Below are 20,523 nucleotides of genomic sequence, written 5' to 3'. Positions count from 1 at the left end.
TACGAAACATTACTTTTACATTATTTAACATGAGCCTCGAAATGCAATTTATATTTTCTACTTTGATTTTTATTATAACAGAAATATTTAACAAACATTTATTTTTTTTAATCTGTATTGATCGTATTATATGACCTTTTATACAAATCAGTTTAATCACATAGAATAATTCAAGTTACCTCATGAAACAAGCAAAAGACGTAAAAGAAGATACGAGGTAGATTCGACAATGTATCTATGATTATTTCTTCGAGTCAACTCGACTTACAGTACTATTACTTAGTTATACCATTTTCTTTCTTTTTTTTAAGAAATTAACAAATATTTTACGAGATGACAACTCGAAACAAAAATGCAAATTTCTCATACTGCAGCTGTCATTTTCCTACTGTAGTTCTTAAATTCGAGCTTCTGCGTGAATGAACACAAATGACGATAAGACCTTTTCGATATCGCGAATACTTTCACGATATACACTCACGATAAAATAATACTGATTTCCTTGTTCACGCATTGACCGCATGTCTTCCTTGCTCATTACATGTTACTTATTCTCCTACCGGTACACTGATCGCATACTTTGCACGATTTAATTACTGAAAAAGTTTAAAAAAGAGAAGAAAAACGCGGTAGGAACGAGAAGGGTAGAAAGAAATAGCCGAATTCTGATCGACTACACTTAGAACGTATGCATCTTAAGCCATAACACCAGTTATAACACCACCGGATACAGGAAGACCAGTTTCTCCCATTAAGGCCAGATCTATTTCTCTTGCAGCTTGCCTACCTTCTGTGATTGCCCAAACTACCAGGGATTGTCCACGCCGGCAATCTACGTGGAATAACAATAACACGTTAATCAGGTAATAAAATGCACGAAATGTAACTTGAGAAAACGAGGATCTATTTGACGTATAGTTATTGGATGTAAAAGATGGTAATACAAATAAAACGTAAAAACTTACCTCCTGCTGCGTATATTCCATCTAAACTTGTCTTGTAATTTCCAACTGGTGTTTTGAAATTACCTCTTTCATCCATTTTCGTATTTAATTCTGTTGCAATATATTTTTCTGGACCTAAGAAACCCATAGCGAGTAAAACTAGGTCACATTTGTATATCTAAATGAAAATCAAAGCATTAGAAAAGATAGTAAAGACGCAATAAGTCACAAATTATAATTTTTACTTTTTCTGTCCCAGGAACCTCTTCCATTTTCCAACGTCCGTTTTCCATCGTCCACGATACTGACACTGTTTTAATACCACTTACGTGGCCATTTCCATCGTCTAAAAACTCCTATTAGAAATATATAAATGAACGTGAAAGGAAGAGTGGAAAACAGTAAAGGAACATATATATATATATATATATATATATATATATATATATATATATATATATATATATATATATATATATATATATATATATATATATATATATATATATATATATATATATATATATATATATATATATATATATATATATATATATATATATATATATATATATATATATATATATATATATATATATATATATATATATATATATATATATATATATATATATATATATATATATATATATATATATATATATATATATATATATATATATATATATATATATATATATATATATATATATATATATATATATATATATATATATATATATATATATATATATATATATATATATATATATATATATATATATATATATATATATATATATATATATATATATATATATATATATATATATATATATATATATATATATATATATATATATATATATATATATATATATATATATATATATATATATATATATATATAAGAATTTTTACGTACTTTACTCAATGTACTAAATTGACGGGGATCTCGGCCAAACTTCAAGGAAACTTCCTCATGGCCATAATCCACTTTAAATACACGTGGAAATTGAGGCCAAGGATTATCATGCGCTCTTTTGTTTGGTGGTTCGGGTAAAATTTCAAAAGTTGTAATCGTTTTGGCACCCTACATGATAGTAATTAAAAATATACATAATGTAGAATCTATCGCGATTTCAGCAAATTGTGTTTTTTTTCCATTTCATCTTTTTCATCAATAGAAGCATAACTGAATTATTATACGTATTACAGTTTCAAACAAACAATACATTTACAGTAAATTACTTCGAAATTTTCTTAAATGTATAAAGTTGTACTAAAGATATAAATTTTACCTGTCGCAAAGACGTAGCTATACAATCACAACCAGTATCGCCACCACCTATTATAATAACATCCTTATCTTTAGCTATTAAACGCATATCTAGTGGAACGTTATTCCCCATTTGATTCTTTTGCCAATTTTCCAAAAAGCTTACAGCAAAATGAATTCCTTCAAGGTGTCGACCTGGTATTTGTAAGTCTCTTGGCCAAGTTGCGCCAGTACATATTAACATTGCGTCATATTGTTCCCGTAATTCCTACAATATATATACATACAAAAGGTCAATATATACAAACAAGATAACAATCATAAAATCAAGGAATAAGTTACAAGTATGAACGTAATTACTACGTAAATAAAACTGAAACATTATTTACATTAGCAGAAATATGTTTTCCTACATCGACGCCAGTCTTAAATGTAATACCCTCCGCCGCAAGAAGAGAAACCCTTCTTTGAACAACTTGTTTCGATAACTTCATAGTCGGAATACCATATTGCAGTAGACCTCCAATTCGGTCATTTCTTTCATAAACAGTCACCAAATGGCCTGCCTTATTTAATTGATGAGCTGCCGCCAAACCAGCCGGACCTGAGCCAACTACTGCTACTCGTCGACCGGTTCTAGTTGTTGGTGGATGCGGCACTATCCAACCTTGTTCAAATGCGTGATCAATTATCGCACATTCAATGTTCTTTATTGTAACTGCTGGTTCAGATATACCCAAAACACAGGCACCTTCACAAGGAGCTGGACAAACTCTTCCAGTGAATTCTAAATATACATACGATATTTATTACGTATTAATTCAAAATTTTAGCAATCTTAAAAGATACGCGTTGTTAACTGCAAGCCTCATCTTTACCATTCAAATTACTTGTTTAATTGTACAAACCTGGGAAATTATTAGTTTGTAACAATTGATTTAAAGCTTCTTTCCAATTCGATTGGAAGACAAGATCATTCCATTTAGGAATGATATTTCCTAGAGGGCAACCATGACTACTTTGACAAAATGGTACACCGCATTCCATACATCTTGCTGCCTGCACGCGTAATCCTTTGCGAACCTTTTGAAAGTTATAAATTTCATTCCAATCGGTAATTCGGTTTTCAACTGGCCGATAAATTCCCATTTGTCTTCTATATTTAATAAATCCTCTAAAAATTAAAATAATAATATATAATAATATATATATATATATATACCAATTTAAAAATTTGAAATAATTATGTGCGATTTAAACTTTGAGTAAGAGCTTTTAGCTGCATCACTGAGTCGGAAGAACCATACCTTATCTTATCCAATTTTTGCTGCTCCATATCAGTATCTACAATAGCATCTTCAATATCTTTGATCTGGATGTTTTCCGTCTGAGAACTTCCATTCGGTATTGGTTGTGTTTGTTTGGCTTCTTCGACTTGCTTTAATGCCCGCTGGTACTCATACGGAAATACCTTCGAAAAAATTAGAATATCAATACATTCACAATAACTATGACTGATTAATCATCATTTACCTTAACGAACCGTGTAGTTGGTTCAGGCCACAACATCAAAAGATCTTCAGCTATTAAAGAACCAGTTTTCTCAACAAATTCTTCTAAAAGTTGTTTCACATATGCAATATCTTCTTGCTTACTTAAAGGAAGCAATTCTACCATTTCAGGATTACATTTACTGTGTATGAAAAATTAATTGATTAAGAATATATGCACAATAAATATATAATGTATGATAAAAAAAAAAAGAAGAAAACGGAGTAATCTACCTCTTGAACGATCCGTCTACATCTAAGACATAAGCTATCCCACCGGACATTCCAGCTGCGAAATTTCGACCAGTAAGACCCAGAATAACTGCACAGCCGCCAGTCATATATTCGCACCCATGATCACCGACACCTTCGACTACTACTATGGCGCCACTGTTACGGACGCTAAATCTTTCAGCAGCGATTCCTCGAAAATATGCTTTGCCAGAAGTTGCACCATAAAGGCAAACATTACCAACGATTACGTTATTTTCGGACTTGAAAGTAGAATCTTTTGGTGGATATATAACGATTTCTCCTCCACATAAACCCTAAAAATTATAGAAATGTGTACCAAATGTGTATATGACGCATAATATGTACAATACCGATGATCTGAAATAGCTCGGTTAGAAAAACATATTTACTTTGCCAACATAATCGTTGGCATCTCCCTCGAGAGTAACATGAACACCTTTGGTCATGAAAGCACAGAAGCTCTGACCTGCAGAACCTTTCATTTTTATGTTGATACTACCTTCAGGTAAACCAACTTCGCCATATAATCTGCCGATAAAAAAAAAAAGAGAAATATTACACAATTAGTCAATTGTTGAAACCATTTGCAATTATCAAAAGACATAAGACAAAGACATTTACTTTGAAATATGGTAGCTTAATGTTGCCGCAAATGCTCTACATTCGTTATTAATATTTAATTCAATATCAACACGTTTCTGTTTTCCTTTCAATAAATCCATGGCTAATTCAATGACATGATTGTCCAATCTGTTTTCTAGTTGAAAGTCCTGTTTCATTGATCCTCCCTGAATATTTACTCCAGGACGAAGTTCAAGTGCATTACGCAAAATATTATCGAGCTTTAATGTTTTAGCCTTCTCTACTGAGATATCTTCGCGAACTTTCAACAAATCCGTACGACCTATTAGATCTTGAAATTTACGTAATCCAAGGCTGGCCATGTGAGAACGTACCTAACAAAAAAATGTATCTTGCATGATTCAATGGATATTTCCTATAACAAAGATGCTTGGGAAATTATTGTTAGGAATTCCTTATTTCTATTCTTAGTATCAAATACCTCTTCTGCCAATGCGAAGAAAAAATTAATAACATGTTCTGGCTTTCCTTCAAATTTTTTTCGAAGTTTTGGATCTTGTGTTGCAACACCCACGGGACAAGTGTTTAAATGACATTTTCTCATCATAGTACAACCCATGGAAATTAATGGCGCAGTACTAAAGCCAAATTCGTCGGCACCTAAAAGAGCCGCAACCACTACGTCAAATCCTGTACGCATTTGTCCATCTGCTTGTACAATGACACGTGATCGAAGATTATTTAAGGTTAAAATTTGATGGGTCTCTGCAACTCCTAATTCCCAAGGTAAACCAGCGGATTTTATTCCTGTCCAAGTACTAGCACCAGTTCCACCATCATGTCCAGATATTACGATATGCTCTGCTTTCCCCTGTATAATGTATGCCATAATAGAAGACAGCATAGTAAAAAGAAGGGAAAGAAGATACAAGATAAAAATGATGATTAGAAAAATGTATTTGAAAATGTATTCTCTGCTCTCGACAAGTTAAGATATACTATTTCTAAGTATGATTACCTTTGCAACACCTGATGCAACTACACCTACTCCTACTTCTGACACTAACTTGACAGAAATACGAGCATTTGGATTTGCACATTTCAAATCATAAATTAATTCCGCAAGATCTTCGATCGAATAAATGTCGTGATGCGGTGGTGGTGAAATTAGACCTACACCAGGTACAGAATGTCTAGTTGCAGCAATCTCAGCAGTAACCTACATACAGATTATATAACTTTTACAACTCGATCATTATTCTGTGTACACTATGCTTGCGGTATAATTAATAAAGATCTGTTTCACCTTATAACCAGGCAACTCGCCGCCTTCTCCTGGCTTCGCACCTTGTGACATTTTGATTTGAAGATCATCAGCATTTGCTAAATAACTCGAAGTGACACCAAAACGACCGCTGGCAACTTGCTTAATAGATGATCGTTTGTTAAACTCTGGATCCTGATTCAGATACCTAAATAACGAGTTTTACTTTACGTTATTAGGTGATTTTTTATAGGCAAATGGAAAATAAATATACGCACGCATTTAAGTGAGTGTGTGCGTGAATATGAGAATCTACAGTAATACCCGGTTTACTGTTGCAATTTTGCCGACTTAATTATCACAAATTTGTCCCCACCAATCCTTTGACCGCTTCCACGGAACAAGCGCTATGTTATTTAACTCGTGATTGACGTTATTTCAACTAGGAATGAGTCATAAAATAAGAAAACTAAAATGTTTATATTTTTTACTTTATAAGTATCAAATTACTACAATCAAGCTGCTGAGAATTTTCTGATGAATAAGATATCAAACATGATATATTCGTCATATTTGGATGAGTTTGAATTGCACTGATAGATGTGGATATATGACACACCATACTCAAATTTTTCTCCCTATTTCATTCTCATTCAATCTCATTTTTCACTCTCGTTACTCTCGTCACTCCGATACATCCAAGAAATGAGCGGATTCAATAGAAATAACACCCAGCAACTCCCAGAACATCTACTTCCTCAGTCGAAATGAAAATCCGAACATGCGACAATTAAGTGGATATTATTATATTTGTCGTGTGTGTACATGCATATGCTATTCATAAAAAAGATATAATTTGTCATAAATTTAGAATGTAAATACCTGTCAGCATTTTCACCACCTTCGCCGGTATTCGATTTACCGCCAATACGATTCATCGCAATCGCTAATGTTGTATGTGCTTCTATAGAAATACTTCCAAAACTCATAGCTCCGGTTGCAAATCGTTTCACAATCTCAGATGCTGGTTCAACCTCTTCAATGGGTATGGATTTTTCTGATTTTTGTACTAATTCCAATTGACCACGTAAGGTGCATGCCCTGATCATTTCCATTGTAGTTTTTCGATATTTTTCATAAGCGTTCCAGTTCTTAGAATTTACATAATCCTAAAAAAGAAGCAAAAGAGATACAGAAACTGGAAAAATAGCAATTACTTCTTTTTTATCCATTTTAATAAAAAATATACGTATATTATCAATACTTTGCAAAATATATTATTAAATGAATTTACCTGCAAGCTAGCAATACTATCAGGATCGTTTATGTGTTTTTCTCCACCAGATCGCCAATGATAGACTCCTGGATTGCGAATAACAAGCATATCCATAGGTTTTGTGCAATAAGTAATTTGATGTCTTTCAAATGCTTCCTTTGCCAAAATATCAAAAGTAACTCCACCAATACGAGATTGTGTACCCTGTATGGAAAGTAATATGCAATAAATGTTAAAAGGTTAAATATGTACAATGAAAGTAAACGACAGAAACAATTAAGAGTACGTCATTAAAACTAGTGAATCATAGTAATTGCATTCATTAATTGGATCCAATTTTTAATCATTCGTATCTTTCACGATCGCATCATTTTCGATCATTATTAAACGATTTTTTGCCGATTCGTATGATACATACCTTAAAGCATTTATTGATGACTTCGTCTGACAAACCGACTGCTTCGAATATTTGAGCTCCTTTATACGATTGTAACGTAGAGATTCCCATTTTTGCCATTACTTTAGCTATTCCTCTATCCATTGCTTCCGCATAGTTCTGTAACGATATTTCATTCATCTACCATCATTATGATTATTACCGTCGTCGTCAACATTCCCGTTCCTTCTCATACTTGTTTTATCGTTAAATAATATACAGATTTAAATCGCGACTGCACCACAATATTAAAAAAGAACTTACCGCACATAAAGCATTATCGGTTAATGACGAATCAAGTACGCCATCCATACGAAGATTTCTTGCCATCTCAAATACTAAGTACGGACAAATGGCGTCCGCTCCATAGCCAAGTAGCAGACATATATGATGTATTTCTCTAGCTTCAGCAGTTTCTACAATGAGACCAACTTTCATACGTTGTCGTTCTTCGATTAGATTGTGATGCACTGCGCCCAAGACTAATAAGCTGCTTACAGGCACTCTAGTGATAGCAATGAAACATTACATTATTAAATAATTACTTTACACATCATAGGACTAGCAAATCTGTATAATCACTCAAATAATATTTTCACCTTTCCGAGCTACTCAGCCGATCGGATAGAACGATAAATTGATAACCTTCTTTTGCAGCTTGATTAGCTTCCTGATTGACACGATTTAGTGTATTCACTAATCCAGATGGACCATCTTGCACAGGATATGTCGCATCGATTATTTTAGTTTTCCAACCACGATAATTCGTTCGTTTGATTATATCGAGATCATCCAAGGAAAGTATTGGTTGTCGTAAAAATAATCTATGTACTTGCAGTTCGTTTGGCTCAAGCATATTACTTTCTGGCCCAATAGGACAAAGCATTGACATTACGATTTTTTCTCTGAAAGGGTCTATCGGAGGATTTGTCACCTAAGAATAAATTTTAAGGAAAGCGTATAAATGTACATGTTAAAATATATTGCAGTTAAATATCAACTATACATTTATTTTCATAAATTATACCTACCTGAGCAAACAGTTGCTTAAAATAGTCGTAGATAAGGGGTTGAAATTGAGAAAGACAAGCTAATGGCGCATCATTACCCATAGAACCCAGTGGTTCTTTCCTATATAAGAATTTTACAATTTCAATTTATATGTAACATAATATGTGTTGTATGATCAATATATCTATAGTGTAACTAGTAAATATATACACATGTCTTCGTTTATTGATTACAATTTTAACAGTCCAAAATATAAAAGCAACGTACTTAGATTGCATCATCGGCAGAAGAAGCAAATTAATGGTTTCGAGAGTGTATCCATAGAGGGATAATCTTTTATCGCCTCCCCAAACTCGATTTACAGTAGATATTGGATTTGCATCATTCATTGCTTTTCTTTTAGCTACTTCTTTGTCCACGATCGAACCATTTTCAACAGTGCTTAGTGTCTTTTTATAATCAACGTCAGCAGCACGTAACTCTTCCATTGTAATCTGTAAAGGTAAATATGTTTAACTGAATAAGATTTATTTGTTTTGTACAAACTATTTATCATGTAAATTATGTCCAGACTAATATTATTATATATGTAAAATTACTTAAGAATATTGTAGAATCAGACTAAAATTAATTATAAAATAAAGTAATTTCAATGTGTAAATATAGAGCATACTGTATGATTATTTGAAGAAATGATGAGTCAATACAACACTTACCATCTATGTGTAATACAAAGCATGATCACAGCATATAGGATTGTTTGCAAAGAAAAAACAAATTTTTTTTTCATTAAATACATCTTGATATAGACCTAAAGGTTAAAGGTTACAATGCATATTCACATAAATATTTGATTCTTAGTTTAGCTATATTTCAAAAACTTTAAAAGGATGATCAACAATCACAACGATCAATGACGAAACAGAACAAAACAAAAAGAATACCTGATCTTTTAGCCATTTGGAATGTGGTCTACTTCTAGCAATTTGCAACTTCAGTTCAACATCTTCTATAATCCTTTTCTCATGCGTATCAACCAGTAGCATTCTGCCGGGTTTCAAACGGCTCTGTAAAATAGAATAAAGTGCAAATAATTCAACTGTCAAATCGTATCTACTATCATCCAACATTTATATAACAATACTGTAAGATAATGTAATTTCTAATGATCAATTATATATCATATGTACATGATACATTAAAAAAATTAATAAAAGAAGGAATGATATTTTGTATTTATAAAATCTAAAGTAATATATATAATACAATATAAAATAGATGCCTATTATACTGGATATCTATTTCCTTTTACCAAACTAATCCTCCTACAAGATTTATTCTTACACATTTATACAATGAATAAGAATAGTCGTATGCTCTTCATAAAATGCTCTTTCATAAAACATCCAGTTGTTGGATGTCTGTTGTCTTTTATGAACTATTTCCTAATTTTACATTAGCTATACGCACAATTTCATCCTTCGCTCTTTTCTTGACTTTTTCTTTTTTTAAAGAAAATTGGGCACATTATTGAGAAAGCTTATAAAAAGCAGAACACACATAATACAAAACATAGACATGTATACACACACTTTCACACTTTTTCAATCATCGGCAGTTTCAAATCTGGGGGAGGAGAGCAAAACGAATTAATCAGAATTAGATCGAAAGAAAAGGTCAGATAGTAAATTTGTGTCATATTACATACATCTCTATGAAAAGAATCAATCACTCATCAATATGCTTTAAGTTGCGGTCTTTTGCTACTTCTGTGTAAAAGTACAATATTTAATTTATGTTCAGTAAGTGCTTTCCTCCTTGTGCACATGTAGTATTATCTTTTGCAGCTGAAATTTTGTATATTAAAAACAATATAGGGAAAAAGCATATGGATAGCCGATTGATTGTTATAAACTAAAAGCTGCTGTAAAATTTCCTCAGAAGCTAAGCCTGATCAATGCCATGTATATTTCTTCATTTACCTTTAAGACTACATTGTTGGACGGAGTGTCATAGACGCCCACTTCGGACGCCATCACCATCATATTATCCTTAGTGACGTAGAAGCGCGATGGGCGCAGGCCGTTCCTGTCAAACAAAAATTCAGACGCCTTTTATATTACCACCTCATTGTCACATATTAGTATTAACTGTGACTTTATTTTCTTGTTCGTTTTCTCGTATTACCTTCCTGTCAATATACATCTGTTATACTTTCTTCCTCCCACTTTCAAATCCTTTTCACTCATACACACATTGTCTTAATATTTCTTCCTCTATACCTAGCGAAGCAAATGTCCTTTTTGTTCACTAACTAGTCAATTATGAGAAACAACGATGCATTTTCTATCTATGTAAACATAGATTCGGTAGACAATGGATTCTTTTTGTAATTTGTAACATATGTACCTTATCTATAAGATATTCTTTTTTTAATAGTATACTATTACATTCTCTAAACATTTTTATCGTGTTATATTAACAAATTTAAGTACGTTCACCTACTTCCCTACTGAATCTTAATAATGCATGTTTATCATTTATCAAGTCCTTTCATAAATATTATACATATGTAAGTATGTATATAAATGAAAAGTATGTGTATAAGTGCTTTGAAAGATAATAGTAGGTACAAATATAAACGTGTCAAAAAATTTATTTTACATACCTCTAACGTTTATACATACGAAGAAAACATTTCTATATGAAAATTTCCGTATAAGACGAGTAACATACATATAAGAGAATACATAAGATGAAGAGAGAACACATAAGAGAATACATAAGAGAACGTGTACATGGATGTTTGGTTTTAACCGTTTGCACTCAAGAGAGACTCTCAGTCACCACGGCGTTCCGTGCTGCATCTCCAGTGACAAGCCAGAGAAGACAGTCCCTGTTTATGCTAGATTTCGACATCTCCAATTGATGAGAGTACAATATTGGTTCGTAAATTGGTTCCTTAGCTCTTTGTGTTCTTTGTGTTAGGAAATGTAAAGTATTATGTTTAAAATAGATATAAAATATTTAATCCCATATCTCTCCGAAACTATGGTTCTGACAACGTCTCCAACGTTAGTTCGGATTTGACGATCATAGGAAAAGTATTATAGTTTAGAGTATAGTTTATTATAGTTTAGAAAATAGTTTTCGGAAGTGAAATTAGCTTAAATGAAGATGAACTTGATTTTGAATTGTTGAAAAAAGAGATCAATTATATTCAAGAATGCATCTTTGTAAATGCTTTATAAATTATCATATAAAAAAATACAGAAATTAATTACAAAATCATATTTTCAGAGATGTAAATATAGATAAATTATAAGAATATAAGGTTTTTGTAAGTTAATTTGCACATAAAATCAGTTTACGTTAGCTGTAAGATACGCGTCACGTATATGCTAAATCATTCGGAGTAGCTGCTACGCCCGACCGAAAAAGTCCTTGAGTGCAAAGGGTTAAAATTAATATGACATACATACCATTTACTATATTCGATTATGTACATCATTCTCATGAGAGTTTTTTTCAAATAACGCTTTAAATTCTTTTTTGTAAAAGGAGAAGAACAAAAAACATATTATGACAGTGTGACATTAGGTTTTTTCAGCTGATACGTTTTCTATAATAATGCCTATGACACACATACAAATTATATCAAGATTTTAAATACATACAACTGAGTGAATCTACGTGAAAACGAGCAAGTGAAATAATAAAAAAAATTTCTAGAAAAAAGAATAATGAAAATTAAATATTAAATTTTACCTGTCTAAAATAGCACCAACGTAGCGTCCATCTGTAAAGGTTAAAAGAGCAGGGCCATCCCAAGGTTCCATCGCACAAGCAGCCCAATGGTAAAAATCACGCTTCTCAGATGCCATCGTTAAATCGTTTTGCCATGCTTCTGGTACCATTGTCATTACTGCCTAAATGTATATTTCCTTTACATTTCCATCAATCGATGTGAATAAATCAAGAGAATATGCGTTACACATAAACGTTCCACATACCTCTGGCAAAGACCGCTGTCCTACCATTACTAAAAATTCCAAAACACAATCAACGGCTCCTGAGTCCGAGAGGTTCGGTTCTACCACTGGATAAAGTTGTTTCAATTTTTCCCCATAAACCTTGCTACTCATCACTCCTTCTCGTGCCTTCATTAAATTTACGTTTCCTCTTAAAGTGTTGATTTCACCATTATGCGCTAACAATCTGCAAACACAGAACACCGTGAATGCTGTATACGTATATAGCAGTTTATGATCACTAACAACAATGCTTACCGAAGAGGATGCGCCCTTTCCCAGCTGGGAAATGTATTTGTTGAAAATCTTGTGTGAACTAATGCCAGATAGGTTTCAAATTTTGGAGACTACAAGAAATATGTACAAGTTAGGATAATAATCATGATATATATGTGAGTATATACCCTAATGAATTTGAATTCACCTTCAAATCTAGGAAATAGAGCCACAACTGGTCCGCCGTCAATTGTCCTTTATAAACAACCGTTCGTATAGAAAGTGAGCATATATAGTATCTAATCCCTGGTCGTGGTATGGAATGAGACGATCTTTTTCTCAAAATAAAAACCTGCATTGAAAATCAAGATTAGCATTACAATTCGATAAATCGATATTACAAGCCTAAATGGAAAATCAAAATATTAGAACACTGTAAACAATCTTATTTGGTTTATATCTTCTTTGATTTCTTTAAAGTTTTGATTGCACAATCGAATCTATCTGTGCAAATTAATTTAAATATTTATTAACGTAAATGTTTATTAGGAAGAACAAACTTATTATAATTACATGCAAGTACTACTACACAACTTAAGTTAATAATTCGAATAAAAATATAGATAACAATATACATATTATATAACAACATATAATTGTAATAATTAATAATTTCAGCGAACGCGACACGAAGGAGAAACATTGTCCGAAACAATACTCACTTGCCGTTCAAGATTAATATCGTCTTGATCACCAGTGACAAAGACTTGACGCATGTAAGGTTCGCATTTTCGTGCCACTTGGCCAATTCTTGTATTATCTGTTGGAACATCTCGCCAACAAATTAGCTGTAATACGAAGATAGTATATTTATTGCAACGTGTTCCATTTTTACCCGTTGTCAGAGAAATTCTTCATGCAATGCAATGAATCGGAGAAAGTGACTGGAAAAAGATAATATAAACCATACCCTTAAATTGCACTCTTCAACTAACTTTTCAAAAACAGCTTCAGCTTCTTGATGAGAATTTTGATCAAGAAATAGAATACCGGTGGCATAACGACCGAATTGAGGTAATTCGACATTTTGTCGTTCGCTGAAAAATAAAATGGGTACATGTATTTGAAGTGATGATTTCTGTGGAAAATATTATTTAATATAACGCGTATAAACTTTGATGACGCTTTGATGACGAACTCTGATGATTAATATTAACAGAATATTAATATTAATGTTAATATTAATATTTTGTTTGTCCGTTCAAATTTCAATATAATTAACACTCAGATGTTCATTTGTCCGCGTCTACTTTTTTTCCTTTTGGAATTGATGAAGTTAAGAATGAGAAGAAATGCTTAAGCATGAATTTAGGCTTAGTCAGGCGTGCCTAGGATAGATAACAAAGCACAGACCGGATTACGAGTTGAAGTACATATATCGATACGATACTTGCAAGAACAGCCTTTCTTATCATTCCCTTTTCTCCAGACAAACTGTGTTAAAAGCGTCATTAATAGGACCCTAAATTAGAATAATCAATATCACTGAAGTGATTAAATTTTGAAAAGATGGCATTCTTAGAAAAATTAGTTGGGAGATCAAGCTTGAAACCAGCAGTACAATTTCTGATCCAAAAATTGTGCAATAGTTAATGCCATGGCAAATCGGAATTCCCATTTTTAATACAAATGCGATTATTATCTATGACACAAATACACATATACATATAGCAAATATGTACTGTTGACCTTAGTGACTATTTCCGCATGGTGAAATTAACTTATTGAGCATGAAATAGATATACTTAATCTGCTGTCACACGTCATGTGAAGAAGATCTTTAAAAACAAAAGAAACCGATAAGTAGTTGAAAAAAAGAGAAAATTTAAGACTTTACTAGCTATTTAGAATTAAACAGTCATGGTTATATAGGCAATATAGTCAGATATTATTTGTTAATAATAATAACGAAAATAGCTAAATAATAATAATATAGTTGATAAGAAAGTAAACACGCATTATTATGATGTACTCGTTGACATAAAGCGAGATAACCTAGAATTACGCCGTCGATCTGTACGAATTATGAAATTAAACGCGTTCTTGGACGCACCGTTTTATTAATACGTCACAGAATGATAAAGGAATGGAAGATTGACGAATCTCGATGTTATCTCTTACCGCAATTCATCGGCGTAATACTCGTGTGGAATTGCACAAAGAACACCGGCCCCGTCACCGGTATCGTTATCGCAGGCGCAAGCACCACGGTGGTTCATACGTGCCGAGAGAATTTCTGCATCGCGAACGATCTGTAACAGGAGAAAAAGGAAATATGTTTCAATTGATTTGCACCATCAAGACAAAAATGTGTATTATTAAAAATGTCTAGTAGGGAAATAAAACGGATAGACTTTTTGACACAAAAAGCAAAGCTATGACTAATGAAATATGATAAAAATTATGTGTGTGATTTCCCACAGTCGCGTGGTAACTCACTTTGTGCGACTTTTTCCCATCTATTGCAACAATGAATCCAACACCGCAAGCATCCCTTTCAAGTGTTGGATCGTAGAGAGCCTGCTTCGGAGGAAAAGACCAGGATTCGGCCTCGTGCATGGTTACTATTTAAAAGTTTCCACTGATTTTAAAGTAAATCTTAAGAATTTCACTCCCAACGAAAAACACCAAGTAGAAGAAAGTGTAATCGTACTGTGTCTGGAGAAACTGAAAGAAAAAATAAAAACAAATTATATACCGGAAAAAGAAACGAATAGAGAGAAGAAAGTGATTATTAATTGCTAAAAATTAATCGAATTGTTACAATCAGAAGTTTTATACCAAAATGGGAGCCGCGCAGAGATACATAGATACACCGTGTGCGAAATACGAAAATCGAATGTACTTACTTGGGCGCACGGACGTGCTCTCGCGCGCGGGCGCGCGCGCGCTCCATTGATTCATTACGTAAAATGTACGCGCGTAAAATCTACTTAATCGTCTAATGCAATAGATAAACTGTGACCGTGAAGGGAGAGATCGCCATAGACAGAAAATAAAAGTGGGAACAAACAGGTATTGCGCAGATGATCCAACAGATTAAGATTAAATGTGAACTCGACTTTATTCGAGACTCGATCAATGCTAATTTTTACACGACATACTTATACGGATATATTCTATATACGTATATACGTATGTATGCAAATAGAAGAACAAATGTCCTTACAAATGTAATTTAAGTTCAGAATATGAAATTAATATGTCTACTTCTTGATTTCGTGATTCCTCTCCTATATACACGTTCTATATGCTGTGTATTGTATATATTGATCAGGATGTTACTTATGGTTAAAATGTTCCTTCTCTCTCCCACCTTCCCACATGTTCGCGTGCGCGCACCATATACAATGTTCGAATTGAAATTTGATGTATCGCGAATCCGATCTGGTAAATTATTGATATCACTGATCAGAGGTCACCTCTGCGGTCGAGTTCGAAGGCGTAGATTCTTATACTCATACTCTCCTATCAAAGGTAATGCGAAACTAGACCTTGTTATTGCGCATATTATACTGAATCGATCGATCAACAAACAATAGATATCATTCTTTATGCTCTATTTGCAAATAATTATTCGTTCTGTTTTAATGATTGCAACCAACCAATATTGCTACCAATCAGATAAATAAACTTTACCTATTTTAAACGTATTAATAAATATATTTATTTCATATTTACATCTAACCTTCCGCCAATACTCTTGATACGTATATATAACATTCAGTTACTAACTCTGATTAATACACGTTGGCCTCGCGCAGTCGCACGTTATAATTAGTTTTCAATTTTTGTAACAATCACAATTGCTACATAAACCAGATCTGTTGGATTAAAAAGCTACGAAATATTCGAAAAGATGAAAAGATGTATCTGTGCGCGTATACGTGTGTATACGCATGCATATACAAGGGCTAAGTACTTGTTCTCTCACAACAGCTATATCGAAGAATTCTTGTCTTACTAACGTCGGTTCTTTTCAACAGCTATCTATTTTATTGTCTCTTGCCGTCTTCCATTTACCTTCCCTACATCTTGCTATTTTGAATTTTTCCGCATGTAGTCGTCTCACAGCTTCATCATCTCGTTATTTCGTCATCTTACCACTGTCGTTGTCGACGACGATCAATGGCTGCACTATCATTACACTTATATATCGTGACTACTTTCTCATCCCGTCTTGCTACCTCACGATTCATCCCGCTACACGACTATCCAGAGCTTTGTACATCTTTACTCCTCCACTATTTTCTCTTTTTCTCTTTGCCCTTTCATCAAGTCATGCTCCCACTACATATTTTTCTTTCTCCTTCTTCTTCCGGTACATTTTATGCTTGAGCATGTAACCAACGCTCGTGCCCTAACTAAACTTCAACAAAACTTTGGTTATCCTCTTTCAGAAAGTTTACTTTTTTCCAATAATTTTCATCTACTATAAATTCCGTAGTATCCATTTATTTCCACGGAAGCTACACTCTGTATTTATGGGGTAACCCATTTCAAAGTTGCATAACTTTTTTTTTTATTATATGTACATTTTTCAGTTTTTGTATCAGATATTTAAAGTTTGTTTTTTGAAGATTTATAACAGAAAAACTCACAACAGTGCAACAACGTGTACTTACCGAAACTACCCTTGCTTTTTTCTTAATTTTAAATACGATATTGTTTAGGGAGGATTAGTTTGACACTACTTTACGATACGTAAACAAATGATACACTTTTTCTATACTTTTTCTCACATGTAGGTCTGTTTTTATCTTCACCGAAAAACATGTATAGATAACTCTACGATGTAATATTAGAAAAGGATAAGAAAATTTGAAGCAAGAAATACTAAAATCAATACAGGCAGAGTAAATTATGAGTGTCTTTATCCTGCGAAATCGAATCTCTGATACATATATGCGACACATTAAATTTTAATATGTACGTAAGTACATACTTGATACATCAGCAACATTTTTCGTTTACTTGGCAATTCTGTAAAATACATTTCCAACGAGGATAGTTTTGGCTAGTGTAGATTGTAGATATTTGGCGCTTTGCCAACTCAATAGAATCTCGAAAACTCTTCCTTAAAATACATTTCTATTTCAGTAACATGAAAGTCATTGATAATACCGAAAGTTAGTTTACATACTTCCAACACTACCTGTGTATGAGAATATCGTCATAATTTGTAAATTAAAAAAAAAATATCAATCTATTTTCAGTTCCTATTTTCGAAAATCTCTCACAAAATCGACAAAATATCATCGATAGATACTGTTTTTATTCCCTCTTTTTCTACTCATTCATTTCTTTTCTTTTTTTTTCATAGACAGATTATAATTGTCTGTGATAAACTACTAATATTACCCCTTATAAAAAAAGATTTATCATATCTCGCTTATTACTTTCGTCTTCTCTACATGTCAACTATTATAATATATAGTTCGAAAATAATTATCTTGAATTAGTTGGGATATTTTTATTTTGAAGATAACGATAACATTCCGGGAACGGAAACTCCCGTTATCGTTAAAAGTGCACTGTATGGATTATATGCATGTAGTGATGTACTATCATATCAGTTGATTTTCTTTAGCAACTTTTATCTTTCTAATCTTTTCTTCTAATCTTTTTCATTATTATAATACTAATAATCCTTTATAATTCTTTATAATCCTTACTACATTACGTGATGTTAACTAATCATTCCTTATCAATTATTACTTAATTCCTATCAATAAAACTCCATACGAGAAATTTCACCATATTTTCTCTAGTAGTTCTAATAAAGATATGATTAAATGCATTAGAAACAAAAATGAAGAATTAAAGATTAGAATTACTTGGAAAATATATATTGCATGGAAGGATTATATATGGATTACTTGTTTTAATCATAAATGAAATTTGTATAAAACATAGAATATAATAACACATTATCAATTTCGAGTTTGATTTGAGTGTTAAATAAACAGGTTTTCTAAGCATTTCCAATGAATTTTCATTTTTATATGACTGGTAGAACGGTTTTTACACACACGTAGTATGTGCATACATACAGTCATACGCAACGTCGATGATTCGACATTCACCGATGTTAACGATCGATAATTTATATCCCATTTCCCATTTAAGATTATACCATTAACTTAATGTCTCCATTAAGTGTTTTACTGCACGAACAAAATATTTACAAGAGAGATTTTTATGTTTTTATATATGTTGATCTATATACTATATCATACTTAAACAATATATCCAATAAAAATAATACTTCTTTGGACTAAATTAAATTAGTTATTCACCATTAGTCTTGTTCGTGCGTATCCATCATGCAATCCAAATTAAAACAGAAATATGAACGAAATAATACTTACCTGTATGTTGAGCCGTTTCAATGACAAATAACTGGTACTGGTTAATTTGTAAAAATTAGAAATTATGTTCCTGTATTCAATGTTCCAACTTCTGCCTCTATCCTTCTTTCTTCTACTTAATAACTGTTTCTTCCGTTTCTGAACCAATTCTCATATATATAGCATACATGAACATGAACAGACGTAAATCGGCCAATATTTTCTTTCAAGTATGTTCACTAAAACAATTTTACACTGAGTCTTCAAAGTGTCCACAATAATAAATGTCTCTACGTAAAGAGTACTCGAGGCTGAATGGATTTTTGTTATTCTTTTGAAGAATTCACTTTTGTACCACGAATTCGGCTAAAGCGTATGCGTAATAATCACTTACTTATAATTATAATATATCGAATCGACTAACACGATTTGTCCAAATTTAGTTTAAGACACCTGACGATATCCTACGGATCAAAGAGGAAATGTTTCCTTCCGCCTGACGCGACTATGCCGCCTCTCTCGGGAAATTTCCAGTCAATGTCAGCTAAATTGTAACACGTGTATGCGCTCTCTATCGTATGGTTCTCTATTCTCTATATGCATGCTATATGCAATGCGCCAAGTCGATGTCGATATGGATGAAAGGACTTTGATTGGCTGATTGGTTACACACCGAAATATCAGAAAAATAAGCTTTTTATGCAAAATAAAATTGACGCAATGAAGATTTCACCGTGTTTAAATTTCTTTACTTTTAATTTGATTTATCAGTTGTATCGTTAAACTTTGCTACGAAAAGTGACAAGTAGTTAATAAACTTTTAATTACGTTAAAGAAACGATATGAGATCTGTATTACAGATGATAGAATACTAAGATTTAGAATACTATAAATACGATCCTTTGGAATTTTCCGATATTAAGTAACGTATTTTTATTCGAAACAAATTAAATTCAGTTATTTATTCTTACTTTTATTTTTTTATTTTCTCTTTAGAAACATGTATCTATATCATTTATAATTTAATTTTCTAATGGTATTAAGTCAAATATGCATCATTATAGTATTTTTATGAAAAATTGAGATTTTCCTACGTTATAAAATTTGTATTTTAATATAATATATATATATTTTATAGAGATAAATACGTAAGCTTAGGGAAGTAGTTAAATACATAAACCAGAGAAAAGTTCTATTATATTTATTTGCATGTTATATAATACTTTCCTTTCTATTTACTGATGATTGTTTGAAAATATTTCCGTCCTG

General features: G+C 32.2%; 1 protein-coding gene and 1 long non-coding RNA gene across 7 annotated transcripts; one reads left to right on the top strand and one right to left on the bottom strand.

Moving 5' to 3' along the window:
* Positions 1 to 147: 147 nt before the first annotated feature.
* On the bottom strand, positions 148 to 19,722 carry LOC100743936 (putative glutamate synthase [NADPH]). Of its 6 annotated transcripts, none has more exons than XM_024365909.2 (34): positions 19,276 to 19,722; positions 15,344 to 15,571; positions 15,026 to 15,156; positions 13,815 to 13,941; positions 13,567 to 13,692; positions 13,053 to 13,196; positions 12,887 to 12,975; positions 12,611 to 12,815; positions 12,366 to 12,526; positions 10,580 to 10,685; positions 9,542 to 9,664; positions 9,314 to 9,316; positions 8,865 to 9,091; positions 8,618 to 8,717; positions 8,186 to 8,520; positions 7,851 to 8,091; positions 7,569 to 7,706; positions 7,169 to 7,354; positions 6,757 to 7,043; positions 5,917 to 6,082; positions 5,629 to 5,829; positions 5,092 to 5,481; positions 4,650 to 4,984; positions 4,418 to 4,556; positions 4,008 to 4,321; positions 3,757 to 3,916; positions 3,531 to 3,694; positions 3,132 to 3,397; positions 2,613 to 3,010; positions 2,246 to 2,491; positions 1,870 to 2,037; positions 1,190 to 1,300; positions 966 to 1,122; positions 148 to 832 (listed from the first exon to the last, which is right to left on the bottom strand). In XM_024365909.2, the coding sequence occupies exons 2-34, from the start codon at positions 15,461 to 15,463 to the stop codon at positions 696 to 698; spliced, it is 6,201 nt and encodes a 2,066-aa protein (XP_024221677.1). In that variant the 5' UTR covers positions 15,464 to 15,571; positions 19,276 to 19,722; the 3' UTR covers positions 148 to 695. The 6 variants fall into 6 exon arrangements, with proteins under 6 accessions (XP_024221677.1, XP_024221678.1, XP_012238008.1 ...); XM_024365910.2 differs by lacking the exon at positions 19,276 to 19,722 and adding an exon at positions 16,194 to 16,331; XM_012382585.3 differs by lacking the exon at positions 19,276 to 19,722 and adding an exon at positions 15,754 to 15,886.
* LOC112212402 lies at positions 16,243 to 19,979 on the top strand. Its single transcript, XR_004461220.1, has 2 exons — positions 16,243 to 16,381; positions 19,698 to 19,979. It is a non-coding gene; the product is annotated as an uncharacterized LOC112212402 (long non-coding RNA).
* Positions 19,980 to 20,523: the final 544 nt, after the last annotated feature.

The sequence above is a fragment of the Bombus impatiens genome, unplaced genomic scaffold, assembly GCF_000188095.3.
Source record: "Bombus impatiens unplaced genomic scaffold, BIMP_2.2 scf_0155, whole genome shotgun sequence".
Taxonomy (NCBI): Eukaryota; Metazoa; Arthropoda; class Insecta; order Hymenoptera; family Apidae; genus Bombus; species Bombus impatiens.
The sequence above is the reverse complement of the archived record's forward strand: the minus strand, read 5'-3'. Positions and strand labels throughout refer to the sequence as shown.